General features: G+C 37.9%; 2 protein-coding genes across 2 annotated transcripts; both read left to right on the top strand.

Annotated features, from left to right (window-relative positions):
* The first annotated feature begins 1,139 nt into the window (after positions 1 to 1,139).
* Positions 1,140 to 2,185, top strand: si:dkey-51e6.1 (uncharacterized protein LOC558617 homolog). The gene is made up of 3 exons (XM_039812308.1): positions 1,140 to 1,400; positions 1,672 to 1,796; positions 1,922 to 2,185. The coding sequence occupies exons 1-3, from the start codon at positions 1,259 to 1,261 to the stop codon at positions 2,012 to 2,014; spliced, it is 360 nt and encodes a 119-aa protein (XP_039668242.1). The 5' UTR covers positions 1,140 to 1,258; the 3' UTR covers positions 2,015 to 2,185.
* A 6,629-nt stretch (positions 2,186 to 8,814) lies between these two features.
* On the top strand, positions 8,815 to 25,239 carry c9h1orf112 (chromosome 9 C1orf112 homolog). The gene is made up of 25 exons (XM_039810627.1): positions 8,815 to 8,988; positions 9,242 to 9,369; positions 9,772 to 9,811; positions 9,914 to 10,002; positions 10,447 to 10,551; positions 10,730 to 10,870; positions 11,686 to 11,848; positions 12,311 to 12,395; positions 13,195 to 13,333; positions 13,770 to 13,859; positions 14,003 to 14,067; positions 14,162 to 14,310; positions 16,988 to 17,117; positions 17,648 to 17,834; positions 19,114 to 19,196; positions 19,402 to 19,453; positions 20,028 to 20,117; positions 21,218 to 21,403; positions 22,530 to 22,649; positions 22,729 to 22,824; positions 22,925 to 23,035; positions 23,526 to 23,630; positions 23,713 to 23,793; positions 23,877 to 24,023; positions 24,866 to 25,239. Exons 2-25 carry the CDS (start codon positions 9,274 to 9,276, stop codon positions 25,070 to 25,072), a joined length of 2,757 nt encoding a protein of 918 aa, XP_039666561.1. The 5' UTR covers positions 8,815 to 8,988; positions 9,242 to 9,273; the 3' UTR covers positions 25,073 to 25,239.
* The last annotated feature ends 177 nt before the right edge of the window (positions 25,240 to 25,416 follow it).

Genomic DNA, 25,416 nt, shown 5'->3' with positions numbered 1-25,416 from the left:
AGTGTAAGCTTCATGAGTGTGTATGACGATTCATTCAACACCAGCCTAGCCAACAAACAGTCCGTAGACTGGAACATGCTTTCCACAGTTCAAAGGATGTGCTCATCAAAAGAAGAGGAAAAAAACAATGCAATGGCAGCAAACAAATACTTTTTTATTTTACTATTTTTTACAAGTGTCCAGAGACGGGAAATGTGTGCTGCATGAGCAGCGGCGCCTGCTGTCTGCCTGTGTTATTAGAAGTGACAGATCATATCCTTCCTCTCTGACCCGAGGCACAGGATAGTAGCCACCTTTTAACCTTCACCCTTTTCCCTGAAAACTAATATAAACTCTCTAATTAACTCTTGGGGAACAAGAACAACTTTTCAGCTAATAGAACACCCTAAACAGATGCTTATATAGATTTTTCATTTGTGCTCTGATCATAATGAGCTGGTCAGGGGTCTTGCCACTGATTTATTCTCGCAAATATAATCATGCATTTAAGAAATGGGTTAGGGCAAAGCAATTTTAATCACTTTATGTAGATAATATTCTTATAGACTACTATAGGCCTATGTCTGTGCATGCATTTATTAGTCACCATAAATCACAGCATCAAAACATATTTTTAACGTCACTGTCTCATCTGGCGCGATAAAGCAGGAAAGGAGAGGTTTAATTGTCTCTGTCTCACGAACCTCTGAGTTCTTTTGGCTCCGAATTAAAGGCTGCACGATGGATTACTGGTTAAAGAATCCGGTAACCAGAGGTTCAAGCACCTGTGGCAGGGTCATCCATCCATCTCAGCTTTCACTAAATTCCCAATTAGCTTAGAGTCTTTGACCTCTGTCTTTGATAGACACCAGCGGGAAAATCGTTACAGGAAATTAACAAACAGACAGATAAAAGAAAATGTCTGCTTGGTGAAAAATGGGCTCGTTAATCAATTGCATTTGCTACAAACCGGATTTGGAAGAATAAGCTGCAGTGGACTGATGCTAATGGCAGCCTATATTGACGTGGTTTCTGGGTTTTGAGAGCTGTACAATTTTAACAGTTCCCTCTTGTTGCCATATGGGGTCGCCAGCGTGCGTAATCCTGTACAGTAATGGCGACACGTTGCAAATGGTCTGTCTCTTTAAGACAGGAAATAGACGTCCCAATCCGAATAAAGGCATTTGTGAGAACCAGAACGCACCGCTGTTGTCTGTCGTTGGTAGACCTCTGAACAGCCTGAGGGTCTCCGGTGCTTTAACTAAAAGCTACAGCCGCAATGGCAGACGCTCTAGCTAAAATCCCCGTTGTAGAGATTGATCCAGAAGGAGCATTTAAGTACATACTGGTCCGAGTGAAAGTGAAAGATGGCGATGTGCATAAAGACATAGTCCGAGGCACAAAAAGTGCAGAGTATCACAGTAAGTTGATAGCTGTAGTTTTCTGCAGAAGAGGAGCGCCAAGTGCGTCAGTTCAGCACCTGAGTCGTTGCTGACTAGACCCATGTCCTTTTGGTGCAGCCTGTAAACGTGCAGTAACGTTAGCGTATGGCAAATATTGGAGGCAACAGCTTTAGAAGACAATATGGGAGATAATGACAGTAAAATGCTTTAAATCGTTGCCTATTTGACTGTCCTGTAACCAAACCAGATTGTATGCTTTGGTTGATTGAATGATTTGAATTATTTACAGATCATATATTTGAGAAGGTCAATCCAGCCATGGAGGCCATGGGAATGGAGTGTAAATGCCTTGGAGGAGGGAAGATAGAGCACAACAGCCAAGAAAAAAAACTAAGGGTTTTTGGAGAATCAACTGTAAGTTCATTTGATTAGAAATGCATTAAATCTTGAATCAACGACTGATAATATACTACTACAAATACTCAACAATCTTTGGATGTAATAATGTAAATGCTCATTTGCTTCTCATTTATTTGCAGGCGTTTGGTAAAGCAGACCATTCTGTGTCTGTTGAGAAATTGAAGAGTGCCTTCAGTGACTATGAGATCACCTGGTCTGACGACAAAAAATAAGTGTGAACCCGCATCTCATCTGTAATGTCTGACTTTATTTATCAGTTCCAAAACGAACCTTCTGTATAACCATCATTTAATTCAAATACACCATTCTGCATTTAACTGTTTGCTTTGGATTCTGTTAAAGCACTAAAACTGACTCCTAAAATAAAAATCCTTGTTATGCAAGTTTGTTCATTTTCATTCACCTAAAATGTAATATAATGCCGGATGTAGTATACACTCTGCAGACATCATTCTCCTTATACAAAGAAAGATTAAGTTTTGCTTTTTGCTTGGTTTCTGATTGACTTCATCAGAATTGAAGGCCAGGTGCCAAGTGTGAAGTCCATTAAGGAAGGGGTGAGCCAGATGGAATCACTAACATATCCTGTTACTCTGAGGGAAAGTTTGTTGTTTAAAAATGAAGAAACGATAAGAGGGGCTTTCACTTACTGTTATTGTTTCACTTGCTTAAATGTGTGAGTAATGCTAAGTAATAATAAACTTCAAACTGAATGCCACAGCACTTTACAGACAATAATAATAATAAGAAGACGGGAAAAGAAACCAATCTAAAAATCGGCGAAAAACTAAAATAAGGTCACAGAGGGATAAAATAACCTGAGCTGAGTCATCCTTTAACAATTACACAGAAAAAGCCTGTTCTTTTTCTCTCTTTTCTCCCACCTCAACATTAAACATCCTCATTCCCTCCAGTCGGATATTTAATTGACATTTTTGACTTTTTTGCAATACTCAAAACTTCATGTGAAACGACAACAGGTGAAAATATCTAATGTTTTCCTTCTGGGGACGGACTGTGTGTCAAAGGAAAAACAAAACTAACACTGTGCCCCAAATCAATACTACATAATGATTCAGTACAATTCACTTAAAACAATTTAAAATAATTTGTGGGTGGTGGTGAAACCACTATAAAACATCATTCAAACAACAATAAGTAATTAAAACACTTTTATAATGTCTATTTGTAAACTTTAATTTGCAGTTTTTTAAGTGGTACTTTGATAACCAACGTCAAACATTTTGTATAATTTTCTGTTTGTATAACATGGTAAACTAAGTTGATATTTTTTATACTAAATGCTAAGACACTATATTATGACAGTTAATACGCAGTATCAATTTTGGACCGCCAAGGCATGCCCTATCTTACAATGTTAATGCAGTGTGAATTTTCCCATTTGGGACATTGGAACATTTTTCAGTTAATCCGACACCATATGAACGCAGCACAAATGCCCTATCTCGAAATGTTAATGAAAGTGAAAAAGAATTTGTGTATCCGCCCTGTGATTAGGATCTGCTTTAATGGGTTCTTCCGTGGCCCTTGCTACATCCTTCAATCAAGTTTCATTAAAATCAGGCCATTAATGTTTCTATAATCCTTCTGACAGACAAACCAACCAACAAACAAACAAAGAAACAGAGAAACTGAACAGAAACATAACCTCCTTTGCGAGGGTAGTTAGCACACACAAAGTACAGCTGAGGCTGATGGGATGTCGTTAGTTCTGCAGGTATTTGGTCAGAAACCAAAGTATGTACAAATAGAAATTTTGACCTGATGATGGTGATGAGAAAAAGTTAACGGATTATTACTATAATATATAAATTATTAGTATTCATCCCGAGGGGTCCATGGATTTCTGAATCCAAATTTCATGGTAATACATCTAACTGTTGTTGAGACTCTAAACTACAAAAGAACCTCACATTGATGCTAGAGAAAAGTGATGAGATCACCAAATTCACTTCACAGGATAAGTGAACACCTTGATCTGCTGTTGGCAGCAGAAGACAAAGTCAGGGTAAATGTTTAAAAATTGTTTAGTAATATGTCTTGCACCACTGATCACTATTTGTGATCCATCCAAAATCAGAAATCAAGTGATGATACCTGGGCTGTTCAGGTGTCTTTAAAGGGGTGACTGATTAGCTGTCTTGATAGTTTTCTTTCATTTGGTTTTGTAAATCCATATTATGGGTACTATTAACCACAATATATTACGCTTATTCCCATGAGATTCCACTTTCCATAACACAATAGTCTACCCTCTTTTCCTATGGGTTTTTCCCATGTGAGATTGACTGGGTTTTACATGTTGTCTTTCAGCAGTGGAACACATTCTTGACAGTACTTTATCTTTGTGCTCGTTACTCACCGTGGTGAGTTATAAAGAAAACATTTAGAGGAAGAGCGGCGCGTAACTGTTATATGAACAGAATTAGCTACTGTCGACACACTGAAGAGAGCTCCATTCGCCTTGACCGTCATTAGCAGGGTTAACATAGACACTGATACTCACTGCAACAGGTACTGTGGGACCTCAAAAGAAGGGAAACAAAAAATCCTTCCGTTTTCTATCCCAAATCCGGAGCCAGTTTCCTGTAAACTAATAACCTCTCCATTATCTACAACAGGGAGGTCAGCACAGGAGGAGAAGTCTTAAACTGTGTTAGGCTCAACCCTCTTCGTGGAAAAAGCATTATATGTTACAGTAAAGGTTTAATGAAATTTCACATGAAACATTATGACCAAACAGTAATCAGTCTGTTTAGTCATGCAATGGTTAAAAGGGCAAATTCTGCAATCTAGGTGGAGGCCTTGTGTTTACAATCTCACAGAATGACTTTTTCCTTAATTTGTTTATTAGATTAGATTTACTTTAACCTCCAATTTCTTTAGAATTTGTTTTAAAACCAAGAGCACATACTCTCTCTCACAGAGCAAGTCAGACATTCATAGATTCATAGCTGCTTATAATGATGGAAATAACTACAACTGGAGAAGACAGACACAGTCCAGTGTTGAAGTGGAGATGGCAAGTCAAAATATTTTTGTTTGGGGAAACATAAAAAATCAGAAGCATGCTTTCCATCATCCCTCAAAAGCCAAACTACTGTATCCTACATGGATTTTGCCAATACTGCGTTTTTTTTTAGACCAAAGTAATGAGTCTCTCTACTGAATCAGGTTGATCACCCTGCCTTGGTGCGCAACTTGATTCAGTGGGGGGGAAAATACCATATATTTCGACATTTCCTTTAAAGTTTAGGTACGCTGCGAGTAGTATCCCAATCCACTATATGTGAAACTGATAAGCATCAATGTGGAGTCCTGTTTCCTTAACAAGAAGTTAGTTCCTTCCTGCGGTGACAACCGCTAACACCTTAGGCTGTCGGGAAACAAAGGTGCAGCAAAAGCAGGATGGTTTACTTCAATGCTCAAGATCTTATCTGTGAAACAATCAGGTCAGAGCCAACAGAAATTCCAGACTCCTAAAGGATAAATACCATCCTTCCCTGAACTGATTTAAATACAATCAAAAATTCCCAAACTTCTCAATCATTTTCTGCCCACTTGGTTCTGGTGTTTTCTTAATTAAGTTAGTGTTAGAAATATATACAAATAGAGTGTGCTGTCTATGGCCAGTCACTAACCATGGGCCTAGGGAATTGTGATTTCCAATATACAGTATATCCATTATGTGCTTCATTTCATTTTGACACAGAGTTTGACATTACATTAGATAAGCATGGAGTGGAATTTCTCAAACAAAGTGTGTTTTGCTCAAAAGCAAAGTGCTTTGAGAGAATGGACACTTCCTGTAAAAGGGACAGAGCCAAACCCCTCACAGATTACAGATGCAGGGCTTTAATATGTATCCTAAATACATCTACCTACCTTACGTGGCCATGCAAGCTTGATATGTTATTATAAAGTCATCTCATTATTTGGATTACATATAATTATTCTTATTGCCTTTGGCTATTTAATCCTTATGAAAGCTTTCTTGTTTATGCCTCTTTATTCATTATTACAGTTTTTCTCAGTCGCTTTGGTGCATTTTTCACATCATCCCTAACGTGCAAAATAATTAGTGCATTTCTCAGAACAATTTGTACAAACTGCAATATACATTAGATATGTTTCTAAAGCTAGTCAGTCACTAAAAATCCTTAGCACATCTCTCAAAAGTAAATATTCATGCAATGATCATGTCAGTGTCATCAGAATGATAAGTCATTGAGTCATTGTTCACGAACAAGGTCGTCAAAATGTTTAGGCATGTTGTCAATGTAACTGTGTACTGACAGTATTACCTGATGTAAACTTACGCTACAGTTTGGATGACAGTTACTGTATTAAAAATGCACAAGGCTGCACTTCTATGGCATATATCAATTTCAACAGTACTATTTACATATTACTGTATGTGGGTTATTGATTGAAAGAGACTGGACAGGATTTAGTTTTTCACAGCTTTTACTAGTGCTACTTTATGAAAGAAGAAAACAAAATAATTTACAGTAAGAAAAAGGCAAGGGGCACAAAGGAAAAAAAAACTAAATTAAATTAGAAAGAAACACAGGAAACACCCCTAAGGCACTTGCCCGCAGCGCTGTTCTCGTGCTTTACACATCCAGACGTTCCTGTCTGTTGAACCACATATTCTCATCCACATCACTCCGGATATTTTCCCTTGCAATGCAACGTGGAAAGAATCTTTTGGAATGCCTTATCATCCTCTGCAGGCGTCTACTGTGATGTGAAACTCACATTATCACAAATGACCACATTGGCAAATCCTCTCTAAACAGACCCCTCTCATCATCAGGGATGAGAGCCCTGTAGAGAGTCTAAAAAGTTGAGTAGATGCTGGGTGTTGTATGGCCCTATAAGGGGGATATGGGTTAGGACATCATTCTCCGAAATAGCAGCACACATGGTGATATTTCCTCCCCGTTGGCCTGGCAAATCCACAGTAGCTCTGTGACCGATGATATTCCGACTCCACCTTCTGCATTTGGTCAGGTTGAAGCCAGCCTCATCCACGTATACAAAGTTGTGAGAGGGTTCATTTGATTCCAACTCCATTATACGCCATATCCCAGAACACACAGTTGAATTTGTTTTGGTAAGGAAGAGTGACATAAAATGTACATATATTGCATGTTCCTTCCACAGCAATGGAAATGTGTGCAGTTTATGCTTACTGTACTATGTATCACTATAAAATGTTGCTGTAAAGTAGTTACATAGATATATGTTTTACCTGTACATACTGGTACCGTAGCTCCTTAACTCTGTCCTCATTCCTTTGGAATGGTACACGGTACAGCTGTTTCATACTCATCTGGTTTCTATGCAGCACCCTGTCGATGGTTGAGATGCTAACCGTATGGATGTTTTCCAAGACATTGTTGTCGTCTGTAATGGTCCTTTGTATTTCCCTGAGTCTCATGGCATTGTTTGCTCAGACCATGGTGCCATATAGCCTCCTCCTGTCGAGGTGTGAAAAGGCGTCCTCTGCCACCGGTTTGAGGTAATCTTGCAGTCCTATGTGGTGAAAAAAGCAGTGATGCATTGCACAATTTCACATAGACAAAAACTATGCGAACACACATTTTACTGTAAAACATACAGATGGGTGCATGTAAGGTGGCATTTTGTAAACCCAACAACAACAGTTGTGTTTTATTCTGTTAATTCATTCACTGTTTTGCTTGTTTCCCTGTCATTTGTTCAACATTTCCTGTTGTCCAGTATTGTTTAAACCTCGACATACTGTATATAACAGAACATATAACAAGTGTGCATAACATAGGTCTGATATATCCTATTATGTTATTCTATAACATGGAGACCATTATAGCCACTTTTGGGTGTTTTAACTTTATGATCCCAGATTTGCGAAGGCTCATCCCCTATTATTATTATAGAGCTAAGCATTAGGTCAACTTTAAGAACATTTCTATGAATGCATCTGACGAGATTTGTTCTGACAGCAGTGTTTTATGTTGCGACTCTGCCCTGGAATTTATTATATTTCCATCATCATATTTCATTAAGTGTCCTCCATTTTGTAAGGGTTATTAAATGTACAGTAGTTACAGCATTTTAAGTTCATTACATGGGACACGAGACAATACATAAAATTCCATTTTTATACCCTAGGTAAATGAAAAATGTCTGAAAAAAATATGTAGCCTGTGAAAGGTCCTTAACCAAAACTTTGGCTCTTTTTTTAAATAATCAATGCAGAAGTGGTAAGTGTGTACGGGATATTTTTCTTCTTCTTTGGAATCATTATATATTATTTACAGATATACAATACAGTATTTACGCATTTGAGGCTTCACTTACAGTAATACAGAATATATCTTTTTATATGTCACAGACTCATAGTGACGTTAAAAAAAAAATGCAGTTTACAAAAAATCAGGTAAGCCATGATTGCACGTGAACAACAAGTCCACAAAGTTATGAAAATAATAAAAAAAATAATATATATAGAAACATACGAAGCAATATAATATATATAAAAAAATATTAAAAAAAGAAATAATACATTATAAACAACAACAAAAAAAGTATAAGAAGACATACATTTACAGTTAGTCAGAGGTTTCAAGCTCTACAGTGTCCACGATTTTAATACTTTTTTTGTGATACAACGTTCTAAGTGACTTCAGTGGAGATTTAAATTCTATAAGAAAAGGTACACAATTATGAGATGAGTTACAGAATTTCTGCTTGTGGATATAGAATTTTGCATACAGAATAACAAAATGTATTAGATACTCAAGAGCACCATTATCTGAATTATCATAGAAACAGATAATATCTTTAAGGTTAAAGGAGTAGATAAAGTTGGTGGGTTCATAGTGACAGTTGTTATTTACAGCCATAGACTGTTAATAATATACAGTCTATGTTTACAGCGCTTTGCAGTCATTGCGTTATTTCAACCAATCAGAGTGAGGGCGGATGAGTAGCTTTGCTCACTACGTCACATCCGTTCAAACAGCGGCGCGCGGTGTTTCTATCCCACAATCAACTTTGTGGCTGCTCTATTTAGCTACGTTATAGTCGTTAACAAATATACAATGGTGCCGTTGTAAGAAACAAACGTGTAGGTGTGACTGTACGCTTCTGAACAGAACATACAGTCTCGTTTCTGGTAAGAAAAAGCTATATCTACCTATCCAAATTAACACTAACGTTACCAGGCTAACGTTAAATGTTACCTTTAGCAAAACATACCGCAGAAAACACACACGTTGGCCTCAGTTGTCTCTAGTCCAAACAACTACAGAAATAGTCTAAAAACATCATCTTTGGGACGAAAATACTGATAAAGTTATTGTGCTAAATGAAGTCACTTGGAGTGACTCACTCGGTGACATTGTTCTAAAACTTTGTTTTGTTGTCAGTGTTCTTGGCTCCCCCGGTGACTGCTGTCATCATGTCCCAGACCAACACTTCTCTCCTGGACGAGGTGGTGCAATGGAGTCAGGAAACCTGTCGCCAGAAGCTCAAGACTGTCCTGCCAAAACTCACTATATCCTCTTAAACGTAACTCAGTTTATTATTGTGATATCATGATTCATGGCATCATACGAGTGCTTTCTATAAGAATAGTTTAGTGATATCCTGGTCTTGTAAAGTTTTGAAATGCGATTAGAGATTAGTTCTATAGTTTAATATACATTTCTATTGAATTTACCATTTTAATGAGGTGGAGGCAGTGTGCCTGTTCTTATGAATTATAATGGGGAAAAAAGCCCTCCCAATATGATAATGTTTGGTTAACATTTGTTTTGGTATTTTCTGGGTAAGTTTGCGTTTTGCTCATGCTCATCTATCTTTTTTTCTCACTACTGCGATCATGATATATTTGTCAGGTTTATACATTGGACATGAATTTGATGTAAATGTTGTTGTTTTCCTTGACTATTTGCACTCTTTGCATAATAACTCTGAGAGTTGGGATGATCATATACGTAAGTTTGTTGCACAATTTGTAATTACAAACAGCTTACTTTGTGCCTCGAGTACTATTTGTGATCTAATTATGAACCGTCTTAAAAACAACATCCCTACAGGTATACTGAAGATCATTACAGACCTGTTCCTCCCTCATATTGGTTTGTCTGAGCTAGAAGATGAGTGCTTCTCCAAGATCTTACCAAAGGTAAAAAACATGGTAAATCCATATTGTCTTCAGGACTTATGTAAATACCGTTACTAGCATTTTTTAAATAGCACAGAGTCATGGGAAACATCCTTAAATTATATGTTATCTAAACTCAAGGCTGTTAAAGAACAGCATATTTAGTTATTTAAACAGCTTCTATAACATTTTACATCTTAAGTAACTAGTCATTTCCGATGTCTGAAGAGGATAACATTTTTAAAACTATTATTATTATTATTAATAACTATTTCAGACAGTGAGTTTTTTCTGCAGACTTAATCACACTAAATCTATGCCTTATGAAAGATTTCTTGTGATTGTAGGAATTTTTGATAGAACTATAGTTTTCTTGTGAATAACTGGTACATATACATCTTCCCTTAAAAGTGTATTGATTTGTCTGTGACCGTTTCTGTCCTTATCTGTCACAAATGTCTGCAGGCGGTGACGATGTTTGACGGCATGATGAAAGAAATCTTGGACCAAGTTGGAGGGCTGTCCAGTCAAAACACTGAACTGTGTTCCTTACTAAGGAACATTCTGCAGGTCCTATTATATTATATAATTGCTGACTTAGTTATTACATGTAAATGCTGTTCATTTCAAAATGGTACAATTAGTACCTTACAAGTTTATGATGTACATTGATATATATTTTCTGAAAAACATAGTTGTCACTTCATTCCTTACCAATATTTTAATAAGATCCTCTTGTCTATTTCAGGCAATGATGCAGATTATTGATGCACTATCCACATGTGTGCGTCACATTGGTACATTTGAGGAAGCCCCTGACTTGGATGCTATCCGCTCGTTACCAACTTGTATCCTGAAAGTCCTGAGGGAAACCTTTCAGCACTGCAAGGTTGGTGTGTTTAGTTCACCGCTGGCTGACATTTTAACTGTATGCAGAGGTCACTCCCAATCTGTATTGCATGTTTTTATGCAACTTTAATTATGCTGTGCCATAATTGCTATAATTATGGCTTAATGCTTTGTATTTGTAACACTATTTTAGTACAATAATAATGCTAGTATTAATCAGAATGAATTATAAAGATATATAAGATAACTATGTTATTACGTACAGGAGATGCGTTAAGTAAAATGAATGGTTTAAATGTTGTGATTAACAACTTGAGTTGTTGGACTAAAATAAGTATACACAGTGAATTCAGATCTAACCTCATGTGGTTCAAGATTAGTTTATACATAGGGATCATTTCAGTTTTTATTTAAAACAAACTTTTGGGAATTTATAAGTGTTTATTTTGACTATTTTAAAATGGTTAAAATTGGATTTGAAACATTTATTAGTAATTCCAAAGTCCAGGCGACACTAAAATAAAAAAAAAATTTAAAATACCACTAGCACAAACATACCGAGAGGGACTTAGCTCATTTGTACTTCCTCCTCATTTAGCTGTTTCTTATTTTTGTAATCTTTTATTACCAGGCAGAAGTATTATCTGAGGTGTAAACAGCTTAAGAGGACCTCACTAACTGGTCTTTATGTAGCAGGAAACACAACCACTTAGGGATGCATGGGAACATAAAATTCAGTCCCAAATGCATTTAAATCAATCTTCTTCTTAAGAATTATTTGTATTTATTTTGTTTGTATGAAACTCTATAAAAATGAAAACAAGGAGTTTAAGCATAACTGCTTGTTGTCTTAAGGAGAGTGAGGTGGTTTACTGTGGCCGCCTGTCCCTGGTGGCCGACCTGCTGCAGCGACTCTTCAAGGAGGCCTACTCCTTGCAGAAGGGTTTGTTGGAGCTGCTGGACAGGATCTCCCTGGACAGCAGTGCCTCAGAGGAAGAGGTCTCTGACATTGTAACAGGTGGGAGTTTGTGTGTGTGTTTGTGTATGCATTAGAACTGGGCAATATATCGATATTATATCGATATCATGATATGAGAATAGATGTCGTCTTAGATTTTGGATATCGTAATATGGCATAATTGTTGTCTTTTACTGGTTTAAAAGGCTGCATTACAGTAAAGTGATGTTATTTTCTGAACTTACCAGACTGTTGTAACTGTTCTATTATTTGCCTATACCCACTTAGTCATTATATCCACATTACTGATGATTATTTATCAAAAATCTAATTTTGTGAAAGCACCAATAGTCAACACTACAATATCGTCTATCGAGATATTTGGTAAAAAATATCGTGATATTTAATTTTCTACATATCGCCCAGCCCTAATATGCATCTGTCTGTTTTCCACTTCCACACCCTTTGTTATTAAGCCCTACCTGTAAACATTCAATACAAGTTTTTTTTTTCTTTCCTCAGTGATTCACAACCTGCTGGATATCTGCTCTATTATCTCCAACCTGGACATAGCACTTCATGCAAACACATGGAAATTCCTCATCAAGTCAGTACAACAGACACTCATGTTGACACTAGAGGTGTGAATCTTCACTGACCTCCCGATTCGATTACGATTATCATGTCTTCGATTCGATGCGTCAAATAAATGTTTCTATTAAAGCCATATTTAATATATATTATTATTTAATTCATAGCTTTTCAAGCTTCAAAAACAAAACATTCTGCAGTGCTCTAATACTAAATAAATTGGATACATGAAACTACAGCACTGAGCACATGGAAGTTCCTGAATGTGCAAAACATAACAGAATATGTAAACAGAAATGTTGTTAGGCCTACATTAAATTGTAAACAGAAATAATCGATTATGAGCGTTAGGGCTGTGCTCGATTGAAGAAATTCTTAGTCGACTAACACTCATTCAATTGTATCGACTAATCGATTAGTTGATTTAATCGACAGATCTGTAAATCTGAGTTTCTGCGCAAAGAGTCATGCAAAAGCGCCACTTTAATTCTTGTGTTTACCAGAGATGTGCTTGTACGGTTCTTGGAAATAAGTCATTCAGCATGAAAAAAGCATAAAACATGACTAATCGACTAAAGAAATCTAAGTTGACTAAGACCAAAACGATTGATTAGTCGACTAATCGACTAAGAGGGAGCAGCCCTAATGAGCCTGCCGATTATCGATGCAGCATCGTCCATGTCCACGATTCAATGCATAGATTATTTGATTAATTTCAACAACTCTAGTTGACACCTATGTTGTGTTACTACATGCATCACTTTGGTATAAGAGTTGGATGGATTTAATAATTACTTTTGGTTATTTCTGTTCAGACAGAGTCTGAAATACCAGTCATTGGTGGAGGAACATCTACATCACGGTGACATCAGCAACAGCCTGTGTGACAACCTGTTGGCCTCCTTCCACAATTGTGTGCAGCTGGCTGAACAGATAAAACATGCTGGTCTGCAGGTAGGGAAGTTCTGATTGGTAGTAGCAAAAAAGGATTACAAAAATGATTATTTATAGCTTTTTAGCAGCTTTTCACAGTTTCACAGATGCAGGTCTATTAAATGAGTATGAAGTTTTGTTTTCTTTAAAATTTGAAAACATTTTGTGTTGGGAGTTTTAAGAGTATGAACTTATTTGTCTTTAACTGTTATTTTTGTTCACTTGAGAATTAGTGTAAGCTCAATATGAAAAATGTAAATGTGGTGGCCCAAGTACAGTACATTCCTTATTTGACCTAGATTCACCACAATGGTGGATATTTATTTGTGGGTTTTTCCTCTGCTATATCCCTTTTGTTCTTAAAAACAAAACAAAAAAAAAGTGACACTTGGGTTTATTAAAGTAGACTTGATCTTTGTCACCTTTTTGCATTGATGCTCTTTTGTCATTTTTAAAGGAAGCAACACAAAGCCCAGAATACAAGCTGTTCCAGAAAACTGCAAAGATGTGTAGATTTTTTGCCAACACTTTGGTTCATTACATAAAGGTACTAAAAATCAGGATCTTCTTGACTTCCTTTCAACTTTATAAGAACAATACACCATCTTTATGTCTGCTACATATTTCATTCTCTCTTCATAATACAAAACTGCTGATCTTACATACCATCATTCCTTATCTTTTCTACAGGAATTTAAATTTTTTCTGACAAAGTATTGTTGTATTGTTCATCAACTCTACCTCCAGATCATCAGGTACGTGTGGTTTTAAGTAGCAGATTCAGACTACAGTTTAACCTTTTAGTTGACAATTATGAGTTGCACGGTAACGTACATTCTCGTCTTTCAGTAAGTTCCCTCCCAGCTTGTGTGCTCCAACACTGCCCTCGGCTCTGTCCGAGGAGCTGAATGCAGCAGCTCTGGTTCCCATGGATGCCCTCGTGCTCCAGCTGTTGCCTTTAAGGCCCTTTGCCGAAGTTGTCCTCCAGCAGGACCTGCGTAAGTTTAAAGCTTGTTCTCTTTTCCCAGATTCTCTGTTTCCCTTTGCATTGGAGACATTGTTTTATATACTTTTCTGTGATGAGCGGGTGCCAATTCCTCATTCTAATGCCATAAAGTATATGTACTAGTAATGTGCACTATGTTGGCAGTGTTATACAATAAATATTGTATTACATGTTCAATGTAATTGTAACTGAAAATAATAGAAGTCTGACTTGTGGCGATGGACATGAATCAAATTGTGGCTTTGGAAAAACAGCTCTCAATTTTGCAAACTTAACAAATAGGGCAATGTTAGTTAAAGTGATGGTTCGGAGTAATTCACCCTAGGGTCCTTTGCACCATGACCTCGAGCCAAACACCCCCCCCAGAAGCCTTTTTCACCTGGGTCGAACATTGGGAGAGTTAGCTAGAGTAGCGTTATCAGCTGAATAGCTTAGCGCACGGGCTAATGGACCCACGTTTGTATCTTGTAAGTTACCCCACTAATAATGCCCGAAATGATACCAAACGTCTACAAGTAGTACAAATAGGTTATGCTCTCATAAAACGATGGATTGGAAAGTTTGTAAGTACACCAGAAGTTTATGTAAATAACACTTGCCTGCTGGCTTCTGCTCTCTGCTGTTGTTGTTGTTGCTGCTGTAAGACGAGTGCTAAGGGCCGTCTACAAATTACAACACCGAAAAGAGATGCAACAAAAATATTTTTTAATTTAACTTTTTTTTTAAAGTAAGTGCTGTAGTATAACTAGCAGGAGACAAGTAATAATTGAGGTAAGTTTGGAGACATTACCTTATTTAATCATGAAATTAATAAATATTTTTGTTTTATCTCTTTTCGGTGTAGTCATTTGTAGACGGCCCTAAGCACTGTCTAACTGCAGGTAGCAGCAGCAGAAACAGAGAGCTGAAGAGAGCAGGCAAGTGTTCATAAACTTCTGGTGTACTTACAAACTTTCCAATCCATCGTTTTATGAGAGCATAACCTATTTGTTCTACTTGTAGACGTTTGGTATCATTTCGGGCATTATTAGTGGGGTAACTTACAAGATACAAACGTGGGTCCATTAGCCCCTGCGCTAAGCTATTCAGCTGATAACACTACTCTAGCTAACTCTCCCAATGTTCGACCCAGGTGAAAAAAGCTTCTGGGGGGGTGTTTGGCTCAAGGTCATGGTGCAAAGGACCCTAGGGTGAATTATTCCGAACCATCACTTTAAGGCAATTCTACCTGCTGTTTGTTTTATTTTCTAAATGGTTGCTGGAGGAGTTTCACCACCATCCATAATTCTTTTCTTCAGCTCTGTGAGACAATGGTGTCCATGTTCTATTTTAATAACTGTTTTATATCCATTTTACGTACTGTTAGGGTGACAATGTAACATCTGTCCAGATCCTACAGATGAAAGCTTTTTGGCACATTAACAGTAATGTGTGTCTAAGGTTCACTTTCCTTTTGGATAAACTAATTAGTTAATTCCACCATTCCTGTCTAGTTTGGTGACTTAGATTAGCATTGGTGCTGATACCAGTCCAGTATAATGCATCAGTGCATCACTAATACAATGTATAGACAACTTGAGCGGTCTTCAGCTAACATGCTTGCTGACTTTCCAATCTTTTTAATCTGCGGACAACTCCCATCTATGACAATTTCTATATTTAGGAAATTGCTGGAAAATGCTGGAAATGTTCTTACTTAAAGGGTAACTACCGTTTCTTCCAACCTGGACCCTATTTTCCTATATTTTTGTGTCTAAGTGTCTGATGGGAACAACAATCTTTAAAGTTGGTCCAGTGTTAAGCAAGATTGCTGCAGGTGGCAGCAGCGAAAGAAGCTACAATGTACAGTAAGTTAATAGGGCAATTTTGCAGCTTGTATTTACCTTCACAAAAGTGCTTGCCATTGACAGGCTCAGATTAATATTCTAAGTGTTTGACAACGTTATGGAAAGGATTTTTAAGCCGATCAAACTTTCTGTTAAAGAGTAAGATCCTTTTTTTTAAACATAAAAACATTCGCGACATTGCGTTTGCTAAAGCCACCAGACTCCATGTAAATAAACAGTAATTTTAGCATCGTAAAATACACTTCATTCAAAGTCGACCAAAACAAAATAAAACTATGAAAAGGCAATTTGGGTCCAGTTTTCCAACCATCACAACTCTAGTTTTGGTTGAAATAAACATAGTTTACATGTGAAAATATGTTGGCTCCATCCGTTTTTTTTAAATGGAGTTTGGTTTGTTTAGCTAGCGACCTCAGAGCTGTTTCTGGTTAAACAAAAAGGTCTTCAAGAGGATTTAAAATGGCCTATCTCTGTAGGGATCCTTTCCATAGTGTTGTCAGACACTAACCCAAGCCTTTCAGTGGCAAATAAAGCACTTATAGTGGACCAAATTGACGATGCACATTTGCCAAATAGGGTTACATTGCAGCCAGGTCTGTGGCTGCCGGTTACAGCGCTCACGCTTAATACTGGACCAGTTTCAAAGATTGTTGTTTCTATCAGTCACTTACACACACAAACATAGGAAAATAGGGTACAGGTTGAAAAAAACAGTAGTTACCCTTTTAAAGGGAGGTTGTCATCTTGTTTCTTGCAGCTGACTTGTGCCACAAAACATGCAACATACAATCCAGTACTGTCCGTTGCCTTGTTTGTCTTCAGGGTTAACTCCTGAACATGAGCTTCCTCATAGTCTTTTGCTGGTGAGCGTCCTGGGTCAGCTCCCCTCCCAACCAGAAGAGGTGCTGCAGCTTTGGTACACTGGCAGCAAGTTCTCAGAGGAAACACCCAGGTAATGAATGGGGAGTTTGCTGTCATCAACTGAATTTTGTTGTTGTTGAAATATTTGGCTGCAGAGAATAGCAGTTAACTCTAGAACTGGCTGGCATGATATTGCTTAATGATGGATGGATTATTAATGACTCAAACCACTTTATTCACAATTGTATCCATTTTAGCTCCAACGTAACTGATAACACATGATTTTTATTTAGATTTCTTTTAGAATGCATTCCAAATAAGTATTAAAATAATTATTATAAAACACAAGGACCTGCTGTATATAGGTAAGGTGAGATAGAACACACTGCACAGCACGGAATATTGAGTGTGGGAAATATTTAAGAATAATTATAATCATTCAACCTTTGCTTTGTATACATAATGATATTGGTATCATATTTAGCAGTAATGGAACCTGAGGACATTATAGCTTTGAAAAGAAGCATCATAGATAGTGATTTAGGACTTTAAGAGTTAAATATTGAATATGCATGTATCTAAATGAGACATGAAGAGTATGTCCACCCCCTCTGTCTCCAGGCTTCCTCTCTACCAGGCCATGTTCGCTAGTTTCAGGCGATGCTACGCTGAGCGTCAGGTACCTGTGCTGTTGCCAGGGGTGATGATGAAGGGTCAGGCCCAGGTCCAGGTCACTCTACACAACCACATCTGTGTGCAACTCTGTGCCAGTGTGGCTGCACTCCCCCCGGTGTACTTCCACGTGCTGGTGAGGTCTAAACATGTAACCACATACACTGTATCAGAAGCAGCATCAGTATAAGAGATTTGACACTGTTTTGCTGATAATGTTGACTATGATCCATTGTGTAGGTTTTGGTTCAGGCATTGTCTCTACCAACTTCCCACCACACTGGACACAAAAACCAAGCATTTGCCCATTTTTTAAGTGGTAGAAAATAGGGATGCATATTGAGTTTGACAAAACAGGATGGGAGTTGGGGAGTGATAGAGAAAGCAAACCTAAACTAAATGTGAAACCAGACATTCTTTCTTTTTCACTTTTTTATCTTCAGGCCTCTTATGTCCTGCCGTTGGGGTTTATCCTCAAACCTCTGGAGAGAATGTTGTGCATCTTTCTTTATGAAGTAGTAGTAGTCACGTAGCACACTTATTTGACAGAATCTGCTGAAATGTAATCAGCCAGAGGAACCCGATTGGCAAGCCATCTTACAAATAATCAAGAATGTTTTGATATAAACAGGATTTGTGTAGTTGCGGGTGTGGTGCTTGGCAACAGTGGGTGCAGACCTTCGCACAACAGGGTTACAATCAAACTTGCCAAGATTTGTCTTCAATCCATTTGTCCTTAGTCTCATGGACGTGACCTGACCTCAAACCCATCTGTAGATGGATGCTTGCCATGAGTTTGATATTATCTAAGTTACTTTACTAATGATAACTGATGTTTTCTTGGTCAAAGATGTTTGTTTTAATTAGAGCCCTACCGATATGTGGGAAGCCAAGGCATTATTGGCCAATATTGGTTTATCACAGATACTGTATTTCCATACTGGCAAATATGCATTAACATTCATAGGCTGCATTGTATCATTATTTGATGGAATTCAGCTTTAATATATTTGTTTTCGTATGTTTGTATTTACTGTTACTGTCAACTTTGATTAAAAAAACATTTATTATTCAAGCATAAAATAACCAGCCAACATGTGATCATGTTAAAAATTAATATTGGCCTTTATGTGCTTTTAAGTTTCTTTTTTTTTTACTCTCAAACAATGAACTAGATATCTGCATACAAATGAAGTAGTTGTTGGATTCTAGTTAAAAGTATTTTTTTATTTTGGATATCTAATCTCACTCTGGCGGTTGGGGTGCAGGATTTCCTGTCATTCAATGCAAGTTCTTTCACTTTCGTTTTCTCCTTTTCCATTCAATTTCATGGTAGGTCTCCTGTGTTTTCTGCCGTTTACACCCTGCTTCTTTCCTGTCTCTCTGACTTCCCCTCTTCTTTATCTGTTTGCCAGGAGCGATGTTTGGTCGATACTGTACTGCAGGCTGATACTCAGACAGCTCTACTGGCAACAGATGTGTGGTGCTTTACAGCACGGTGAGAGTGTGTTTTCACATATATCATTAGCTTTAGAAAAAGCGTACACTGTGCAGCTGTATTTTGATCAGTGTATGCTACAGTATCCCAGCATTTCAGGCACCTTTTCAGACCCTGTTTCACCAAAGTCTTGTAAACATTTTTTACAAATACAGTTTCTGCACTATATTGAATCAACTGCTTATATTATCTTCTCTTCTTACAGGTATGGGACAGCAGAACTCTGTCTACATCATGTCCTCCTCGTTGCTCAGCTGGTGGGTAGAGACCAGGAAAATACACAATACAGTTTAGAGAGAATACATTTTGTGGTCTTGTTTATTTTGATTTAAAAAGAGAGTTAACAGCCAATAGCACTTTACAACCCATTTTGTAGACATGAATTATAAAGATGCTCAGTAGACGTTCATATTGTAGACTTGTTATATTTTTCAGACATAAACAGGATCTCATCCCAAAATCTTTGCTCTCACCATCTTGTCACTACACGGTCATGGATGTTTCTCCATGTCAGTGACCTCTTCCTGAGCACTTTCTAAAATAACTCTAAATCCACTTAATCTCTCTCTGTAGGGTTATTAGTATGTGGTCCTTTGTGTTTACTGTGGCACTCCAACAGAGGTGACAATTGGTGTTGTTGGACCTCGGGGACACCTTTTCATAACCTGTTACGTCATTGCGTCATCAGATTAGGCTGGATCCCGCTCTTTTCCACACGTCCCCCCTCCAGTTCTCCACCTTTCTTCTCCCCTGATGCCCTGTTGATTTTACTCCTCCTGAGCCTTCACACTGTTCCTCACCTCCTCTCTGCTTCTCACTGTTCTCCCCTAGGTGAAAGCTTGCACCACTGAGTGTTACAAGTCAGTCCACCTGGGCCTGCTGCTCAAACGCATGGTTTTCCTCATGACGCCGAACCACCAGGTTAGAAATGCCGGGAACTGAAATTAAAATTAGTTTTCTGTTGAAATTCACTCATAAACGAAGTACACAAGCTTACTACCACCCCATTTGACACTTCAGCAAATATTTATGAACACTGAAAGGCCATATAAAATGAAAGATGGAAAAATCATTGGAATAGTGACTTAAATATTGAAAATTGTGTGAACTTTGTAATGCAAGTATTCAATTTATATCTAACAGTTATACAGTACTGACAAAAAAAACGAGTGTCTATTTTGAATATCATTCTGTGTACCGTTTGCATTGTTTTTTAAACCTTCAAGAATTAAAGGGGTTTAAAAGGTCACATTCTCTTGTTATAGCCTTAAAAGAGAACAACGCCCATTTTCAAAATTAATACATGTTATTTCTACAGTCTAACACAGTCCAAAAAAATTGGTAAACATGAACAACTCTGAATTGGGAAATATGTTATAGATGACACAGAGCACCCAGGGGAATGTTCTGAGCATATGGGAACATTGTCTGTTTCAGACCTGAGAGCACTACATAGAATAAAGCTCATTTGGGTATAAAAAATAAAAACAGATTCATTGCCTATGGATCAGCTCCAGACAAATATTGATTGAACTTTCCCCAGCAATGGAAATAACATACTGGAACTTTTAATTTAGGTGGTGTTCCCCTTTTAAACATTTAGAGGTGTTGGGACTCATGTTTATATTGTGTCAAACAAAACGGGGCCGTTTATTTTATATACATACAGATATGTTTTTACATTTTATAAACCTATAGGTGACATGACAAATCAACAAAGTAAGGTGCTCGGTCACAAGAAGATTCTACAAATCTCAGGAACTTTTCTTGAAGTGATGACCACTATTCTTCCAAAAGATATTCCCTCAGATATTTACTCGGGTTTACTTTTTTACTATGTCAGTATGTCATCTGTACCATCCCCCAGACCACTACCAGTCTAGAGTCATAGTTTCTGGTTTTGGATGACACTTGTTGATTGTGCCCATATAATAAAAAAGAAAAAACACATCCACCTGTACAAGATCATGACCTTGATATCAGGTGATTTTTCATTCATCTGAAGTGTTTTGTTTTCCCAGATGGAGCTGGTAGCGCGTTTCCCACCCTCTGAGGTGGAAAACCTTCCAGTGTGGCGACACGTCCTCCTCAGAGCTCTTTCACATGATGCCCGCCACCGTGTAGAGACGGACATCATCAGCCTTACTCAAAAAGCTCTGACCACCTGGCAGAACGGAGGGTACAAACTAGGACAAGTGGACAAAGTGGTGAGGACAACCTCAGATACGGGTTGTAGCTGGAGGGCAATCTTAACCAGTCAGTGCCATTTGTTAATGTCACTGTAGAGGACGGTCTGTTGGTTTTTATCTTCACCTAGCATGAATGAGTAGTGGGTTAATGTCTGCTTTGTGCTCAAGTGAACAAGATGCCATAAATGTGCAAAGACACAACTAGCAATTCTAAAATATCAAAGTGACGGATGTGGAAAAGATCTCATACTTACTCATGTAAACTCTGCATAGATGTTATTTCAAATATGTGAGATAAGGGTAAATGGTGTTAATGTGCATTTACTGCCCGTTTTACTTCTGAATGTAACAAGGAAAATGTAGTGATTGTGATATTTAATACATCTAGAGGAAAGGGGCAATACAAACATCAAGGGCAAGGCTGCCGCATAATGCCTGACCTTGTGCACTTAAGAGAGTGGATAGATGACAAATGACCACAACAAGTGATATCAAGAGTACGATTGTAAGATAAACTCCCATTGTTGAAAACCGATGGCGCAGATAAAGGAGAGGTCACCAATACTCTGTCCTTATTAAAGTGAGAGCCAAAATGTTCTCACTCTTTCTCCTCCTTTTGAGGTTACATGGATGTTTTTATGAAGTTTTAAGTCTTGACAGCATAATAACACTTATTGCACTGAATTATACATTTATTGCTTTTATCATATAGTGTAATTTATGCTCGCCTTTTATGATTTGTCATTCTGTAAGCATGTATAGGGTTTGACAGAATATAATTCATTTGATACCTCATGCAGGATATAAAACATAATTGTCAAAAGCTGTTCAACTCAGACGTGGTGAGAATTAAGCCTTCAGTGTCTTGAGATGGTTTGGACCATGAAAGTTAGTGTGGAATTTTCTTGATTTCATTTATTGTTGACACATAAATGACCTGTCCTTTCATCCACCTTTTTAATAATTGTAAAAAATAATATTCTGCTTGAGGGTGTTGCAGCGTATTATACAGTCACGTTGTCCAGCTGCTATCAGTCAAATTCTTGCCAGACTGATTAAATCCAGCCGAGAAAACAATAAAAGGAAGCAGGGTGGGGAAATGTGCACAAAATGTTGTATTTTACGTATTCCCTCCTGTCTCCAGAACATGGTGCTGTTATCCCTCCTAGCGGTGGTCCGGGTGCAATCATCTCTTGAGGAACAGTGTGTGTTGTCTGCAACAAGGATAATCACACAGCTCTGGTTACGAATGAGTCCGGACCAGGTGAGATCTAAATACACACACACACACGCACACGCATGCACACACGCGACTATTATCCCTGTAACCTGTCATACTTCAGGTGCAGACCCAGCCTGCGCTCCAGTGCACTCTGCAGCTGCTCCTGTCAATATCAGCCATTTTAGCGAAAAACCTTGAACCTCAAGTCATTTGTCAGGTATGCTGTTAGTTATCACAGTTAACATTGAACAATTGAAGAATGGAGAACACTTCTTTTGACGTGCGTGTGCGTTTGTGTGTGTGTGTGTCCCACCCAGGCTCTGTTGTGTGTGGATGCTGTGGTGTCTCAGAAGTGTGCAGGTCAGCTGCTGGCTGCTCTGCAGTTCCTCTCTTCTTTGGGGAAGATTTTTGTCCCTCCGGACAGCCAGGTAGTGAGACCAGATTATTGCAAATGCCTTCACGTTCTTTGCGCTCCTTATTCAATTATTCTACTGCTGTTCTCATTGTAAGTCACTCTGAACATCTTTGACCCTGCAAGACTTACGAGTGAGTCCATACGCAATGGGGTTGATTGGGGTTGAAGAGGTACATTAACATTTTTATCATCCAGTTTGGTATTTGCAAAAAACAAAATGCCAATCATTTGTAGTTTCCCAATTTAGTTGTTTCTCTCTCATGTGTTCATGAAGTAAATACTTTTGTGTTGTAAAGTAATGCAGTTTGAAACATCTCTTTGGTTTCTTGCATAATACATGCATTTCTCATCATAAACTAAATAAATGTAATAATAATCATTAGTTGAAACTGTAGATACGATATTTGAATTTGCTAAATTCTGAAGTCTACAATGTAAATTCTGTAATGTAATGTCTGTTATTGTTATATTTTCTCTTTCATACCAACTTTTTTGTCCCACAGAATCAAATTCTGCCGAGGCTGAGTAACCTGTTTGGAGTCCTGTTGGCTGACCGATCCTGGCTGCTACATCAGCACGCCCTGGAGGCCTTTTCTCAGTTTGCAGAGGTATGGCCGCAACGCAATAGCTGTAATCTTATATACAGTTTATGCCTCGTCACAAAATTAATGTGTCCTTTTGGTTTTTAAGATTACAAACCATGAAGAGGTCATTTCCCTGAGTTTGGGTGTAGAAGATACCAAGACGAAGGTGGTGAACTATCTTAGCAAGGTAAGGGGATGCCGACGTATTGCGATGAAGATCAACTTGGAATAAAACATACGGATGTAAACAAGTCTGTGCTTTGTTTGTAGACTGTTAATGCACAGGAAGATGTGGAGTCACGGCTACAGAGGCTCAAGCTGGAGACGGCCGTTATTGAGCAACACAACGAGAGGCTGGAGAACAACAAAGAAAATGCTTCAAACAAACCGGCTGCTGAAGCTGTTGCCCATTCAGAGGTTCGTGGTGTCATTAAGTTCAATTAAAACTTCATTCGCAGGCTTCATGAATATGCATGACCACGCGCTCTGTTGCTTCACACTTATACTGTCAAGGCCACTCTGAGGGGCAGCTGGCCAGTACAACACTACCTCCTAGTGTACATCCACCATTAGGAGGTAGTGGCGTTCTTATTTTTTTGTATTTTGATAGTTGACTAAAAGCACTTGAAAAGAGAGAGGGGGATGATGTGTAATTAAAGTCCTTTTATAATGGTCTCTAAAAAAACATTTAGGCAATATTTATATATATTTTTTTTCATACATACATACTGTGGGATTAACAAGTAATGAAAAGAGTAGAGTGTTATGGAAAATTACTGAGTAGGAAGTTTAGTCTTGAAACCAGGTGATGTAATGTATCACACGAGGGCACCCTTGAGGGCTCATGGGCAGGGGGTGATAAGCAGCATAACTTCTGTCTCCTGTCTGACTATGAAGGTTACGGCATTCTTTCTTTCATGTATAAATGATCTCTGTTTTCTGTGCCTGTTGAGGCTTCTTTCACTGCACTTGGTCTATTATATATATTTTTTTATAAATGTATCAATATGTGAAATTTTAGTGTTTGCAATCCTGACATTTTATATATTTCTAGTAGCACAGTCCAAACTTTCCTTAGCAATAACACCAGCACGGTAAAATAGTATATTTATTTAGCAAAGTACTTCAGTAAAATTATTACATAATTTTCTGTTCAGCAAGTCAAAATTTCATTTGTACAAGCAAGATTTCTGCCTTGTTTGATGTAAAATGTAATCACGTTGATGTACAGTTTCCCTGTAATTCTCCCTCCCTCTCAGCCATGCCCAAAGAGAGCTCGGCAGGAGACCAGTGCAGACGAGTACAGCCGCTACATCCAGACAGCTGAGAGTGCTTTGAAAGCCCTTCAGGCTCTGACCGAAGATGAAGCCAACACTACTGAGCCACCGCCACAGTGGCTGGAATCCAGACTACAGGAGCTCCAGACCCTCATAACCCACATCAGCACAGCCAGACACACAACCTAGCCCTTCTCTAGCCCCACATCTATTGACTTCATGTATAGAAAACATAATTAACCACAGTCTGGGCCTGTCAAAGTCTGTATAACCTTTGCTGCTGAAAAGTCTTCAGTTTTAAAACCGGTAAATTTTGATTGATGTTATTTTGTTTATTAAACTTGTTTGAATATAAACTTTGTTTTTATTTAGCACTAACTTAGTTATAAAAAGTATGCCTGAAGAAATTCCTGTATTAAGTATCGATATCGGCTAGAATAGAAGCTTTTTCTGTCAGCTTGTTTTATAAAAGTCCAAGTTAAGGACTAGCTGTCAGTAGTCCAGAACAATTGCAATTACTTCATAAATATAAA

The sequence above is a fragment of the Perca fluviatilis genome, chromosome 9 (genome assembly GCF_010015445.1).
Source record: "Perca fluviatilis chromosome 9, GENO_Pfluv_1.0, whole genome shotgun sequence".
Classification (NCBI taxonomy): Eukaryota; Metazoa; Chordata; class Actinopteri; order Perciformes; family Percidae; genus Perca; species Perca fluviatilis.
The sequence above is the reverse complement of the archived record's forward strand: the minus strand, read 5'-3'. Positions and strand labels throughout refer to the sequence as shown.